The following is a 4,721-nucleotide window of genomic DNA, read 5'->3' on the forward strand; positions in this document are numbered from 1 at the left end:
ATCCTGTGAAAAGGGGCATAATATGTCCCCGTAAAGTTAAGTTAATGTAAGTGATGTTAAAAACAGAAGAGTCTTATATCTGTTTTGACATGATCTTTAAATTAAACTTCTTGAAGAAAGATTGTAACTTGCAGAGCCTACATTTTCTTTTGCGATTCTTTCCTCTCTTGTAATAAATCCCATCCAGTTTTCCTCCTCTTCACCTTCACCAACCCAAGGTCTCCAAGCACCTCCATTCAGACTAGGGTCGGCACGGGTATCGTCTGGCGGGTAGCGAACAGGTATTGCTGTGCGATTGTACAATACTAGACGTGCCAGTAGCTCCTTGACAACATCAGGCCTGTGCACTGCAAGGTCATGGCGTTCACAAGGGTCGCCCGTAACATTGAAAAGCCAAACCGATTTCCTTTTTTCTCCAGTCTGTCGCTCCAGGTTCCACCAGCTGCTAGGAAAGTTCGTGAGAACCTGGGGTGGCACCCAATCCCCATGTCCAGGGTCGCCCGTCAAGAGTTTCCAGTCACCGACTCTAATGGCCGCTTGAACGGTTGTGTCCCACAGTCCATGGCCCTCCTTAAATGAGCCCTGACTGCGCCTGTGGAGAGGGTCGATGTTGTGAAGAATTTCCAGTCGTGGAGATTCCTTCCCTTCACTAATGGTAGGCCAAACATCAAACCCATCTAATCCCGGATACTGTGACACATTCCCCCCAGCAAGTCCAACAAGAGTTGGATACCAGTCAGTAATGTGAATAAGGGCTCTGCTGACCCTTCTTCGATGGCGTATCAAGGGACTGTGCACGAAACCCACTCCTCTAATACCACCTTCCCAATATGTTCCCTTGCACCCTCGTAGGGGCCAGTTACTGCCCCCTGTGAGCGGCTGGGCTCCATTATCAGTGGAGAAGATGACGACGCTATTGCGGTAGAAGCCATATTTGCGCAGCGCGTAAGTTATGTTTCGGACCGCCTCGTCGACGATGGAAACCATAGCTGCGTATTTCCTGCGGGGAACGTTGCCCATGTGGCGAAACGGATAGATGTATTCTTTGGGAGGGTTTAGAGGTGTATGCACAGCCTGAAGGGAAAGGAAGATAAAAAGAGGCTGACTGCTTGAGTCGTGCGTTGCTAAGATTTTGCGCACTCTCTGGGTGTAGAGGTGAGTTGAGTACTTCCCCCCTCTCCCCCATGCCACTGACTCACCTTCGTGGAGGTCAAAGCCACACAATGACTTGCCGTCACATGAGCCATACGTATAATAGTCCACACTGCCAGTCAATGAACCGAAGTAGGTGTGAAATCCACGACGTGTGGGCAAACAGTCTTTCCGATAGAAGCCCAAATGCCACTTGCCCACCATGTGAGTGGAGTAGCCAGCCTCCTGCAAGCGTTGAGGGAGCGTGACCGCATCCAGAGGGAGGCAGTTGGGTTGACGTGGTCTGATGATGGAATGCTGGAGGCCGGTGTGAATTTGATATCTAAAAGAAAGCATAAACACATAAACACAAACACAAGAGAGAAAAAGCAAGAATTGAAACAATAAGCTTTTTACACCCGGTTTTAAAGTTGACATGAACTTAAATCTGACCCTATTTACTTTCTATGGGCCCTATCATACACCTGGCGCAATGCGACATCAGGCGCGACGCAAGTGTTTTTTGCTAGTTTCAGCCCGACGCAGTTATCATTTTCACGTCCTGTGCCACGTTGTTTAAATAGCATATACATTTGCGCCCATCTGTGCGCCCATGAGCTTTGACTATTTTGAGGAACTTAAATAGACTGAGCCATTGATCATCTGAAACCTGGTCTAAAGTCAATGGCTCAGTATTTTTTTTGTTATTTAAAGGACGCAATAGTTATATGCTCCTATAGGCGGGTCCACAACGCGCGTACACTGCTTATTACACACACAGGGACGCATGCGCAGCAGCACACAAACATGCCAAATATTTAAAATAAAAGGATCACAATGTAAAAGATTATTATTGTGTACATAAATATATGGTGAATCTGGCTTGTCCCGTAATGGTCTGCTTGCGCTTTAACACACACACACACACAGCTTTAACCTCACGCACGAGCAGATCCATTTCCTCGCTAGAGAAGCATTCTGTTTTTACGCTTGCAAAGTCCGCTATGTAAATAGCAAATCCGCCATGGCGCGAGCGCAACTGGCTTTTAAAGGGAATTAGAGATGAGACTCTGATTGGTTTATTTCACGTTATGCCCAAAACACACCCATTGCTCATTAAGAGAATAGGATTCACATTGGCAACATTTCTGTTTCTTCTACAGGGCAGCACATAATAATGCTTATCATTACGCTCAACCTAACCAGATTATTGTATTCTGTGAGCAACTGGAGACCCAGCATGAGACGTACTGTACCGCTACAACTCCGTCAGTCTTTGTCAACTCATTTGCCATTTTTTTATCATCGTCAGATGAAGGTTTCTGTTTATTTTGAAAGAAATATTTTTTAGGAGAAGTTTTAAATATGGATATTTTTCTTACACTAACACATCGCCTCACTTCAGAAGGCCTTTTTTAACCCCCCGGAGCCATGTGGAGCACTTTTATCATGGATAGATGCACTATGATGGACTTATAAAGTCACATTATAAAGCTTGGAAGAGCCAGGACATTTTTTTATATAACTCTGATTGTATTTGTCTGAAAGAAGAATGTCATACACACCTAGGATGACTTGAGGATGAGCAAATCATGGGCTAATTCTCATTTTTAGTTGAACTATCCCTTTAAGGCAGCTACAACTGAGGGAAAAAATGTGGTTGAGGTGGAAAAATATTTCGTTTTGTCACTGACGGAGTTGACCTGTAAGCTGATGGAGTTGACAAGTGCTCACAAAACTCTTTATTTATATAGTGATATTACATATATATATATATATATATAAGCTTGGAAGCGTCAGGGTGTTTATTAATATAACTCTGATTGTATTCGTCTGAAAGAAACGTTAAATCATGGGCTAATTTTAAAGTGAACTACTCCTTTAAGTTAGGCTATAGTAACCATGACCTTAATTGTCTACCGCCTGTAAACTGTAAGTGTGTACAGGACTGGTCCACAGGTGCATGTGCAATAAGTGTTTATGGTTCATTAAACAAACATGAAAAACATTGATCAAACCCATTCCAATTCAAATCTGTAAGGTTTACTTGGATTTTTACAAAATTATCTTTAAAATACAGTACCCTGTAATAAGGGAGTTTTTATAACCCTTTTATATTCTGATTTCAGTGAACCTCTTTCATTTTAAGAAAACGCGTAATTTGTGTATTATTAAAAGTATGGTAACATTTTACAATAAGGTTCATTAGTTAACAATGTATTAACTAACAATGAGCAATACATGTGTTACAGTATTTATCAATCTTTGTTAATGTTATAGTTAATAAAAACCCAGCTTACCATTGTTTGTTCATGTTAGTTCACAGTGCATTAACTAATGTTAACAAATACAACCTTTGATTTGACTAATGTATTAGTAGGCTAAATGTTGAAATTAATATGAACTATGATTAATAAATGCTGAAGAAGTATTGGTAATTCTAGTTCATGTTAAGGTCACTAATGTTAATAAATTGTAAAGTGTTACCGAAAGTATTGTGTGAAAGAGGTGATGAGGTGAATGACCTGCCGGTGCATCTGTTTTTCAGAGTCAGCAGAAAGGTCTCTTTAGTGTCTTAAGTTATTGTGACCATGACCTTAGCCTGTAAACTGTTAGTGTGTAGCCTACAGGACTGGTCCTGCAGTGCATGTGCCATAATTGGTTATTAAACAAACATGAAAAACATTGAACAAATCCTGATCTGTAAGGTTTACTTGGATTTTTACAACATTATCTGTTTTTATAACCTGATTTTAGATTCTGATTTCAGTTGAATCTCTAAAAAAAAACGCGTAATGTCTCTGTGTTCTTATTAAAGTATTGTGTGAATGACCTGCCTGTGATGAGTTGGCTGCGGGACGGGGTGCACAGCGGTTGCACGTAGTAGTTCTCCAGTCGCACTCCCTCGGACGCCAGTTTATCCAGCGTCGGGCTTCGGACGTCCCGACTGTGATACCCGATGTCATTGAAACCCTGGTCATCGGTCAGGATGAAGATGATGTGCGGAGGTTGTCTGGGTCTGAACGCTGTAGTGATGTCCTCTCGGCTCGATCTCAAGCCACTGGAAGACGACGCAGAAGTTTGGAGACCGAGGAAGAGTCCGAAGAGCAAACATAATGCCATCCACCTCGGAAAGAGCCGCAACCCGAACAGCGCACTCATCGGGTCAGAGAGAAGAGGAGAAAATCTTCGGGCTTTGCTTTCAGTGTTAATTTCGTTAACGAAAACTATGACGAAAAATGTGCGTTGACGACCTTTTTTTCCCCTGACTAAGACAAGACGATGAGAGACGACACGTCGTTAAACGCTAACTGGGACTATATCAACACATGCAATATCGTTGACGAAAAAAGACAAGACTGAAATGTGTTTAAAAAAAATTAAAACTTGAACATAACCACTTGTTTTTGTCGAATAAAGGAGGAGACAACACATTACAGACTGTTTTTACGAGTGTTCATGCTTACGGTTGCCAGATTTCACTGATTTAAACCCCAGTCAGAGCTTTTCTGTTATACGAACACGTTTTCTACCAGGTCTTTTCATTAGTATCTGGCAACTATGCGCTTCTCTCTACACCGCTGAAGAAG

General features: G+C 42.2%; 1 protein-coding gene across 1 annotated transcript; it reads right to left on the reverse strand.

Moving 5' to 3' along the window:
* Positions 1 to 72: 72 nt before the first annotated feature.
* On the reverse strand, positions 73 to 4,721 carry arsib (arylsulfatase family, member Ib). Its single transcript, XM_084387838.1, has 2 exons — positions 3,965 to 4,721; positions 73 to 1,474 (listed from the first exon to the last, which is right to left on the reverse strand). The coding sequence occupies exons 1-2, from the start codon at positions 4,291 to 4,293 to the stop codon at positions 97 to 99; spliced, it is 1,707 nt and encodes a 568-aa protein (XP_084243964.1). The 5' UTR covers positions 4,294 to 4,721; the 3' UTR covers positions 73 to 96.

This window comes from Rutilus rutilus (assembly GCF_951802725.1).
Source record: "Rutilus rutilus genome assembly, chromosome: 18".
NCBI classification, from domain to species: domain Eukaryota; kingdom Metazoa; phylum Chordata; class Actinopteri; order Cypriniformes; family Leuciscidae; genus Rutilus; species Rutilus rutilus.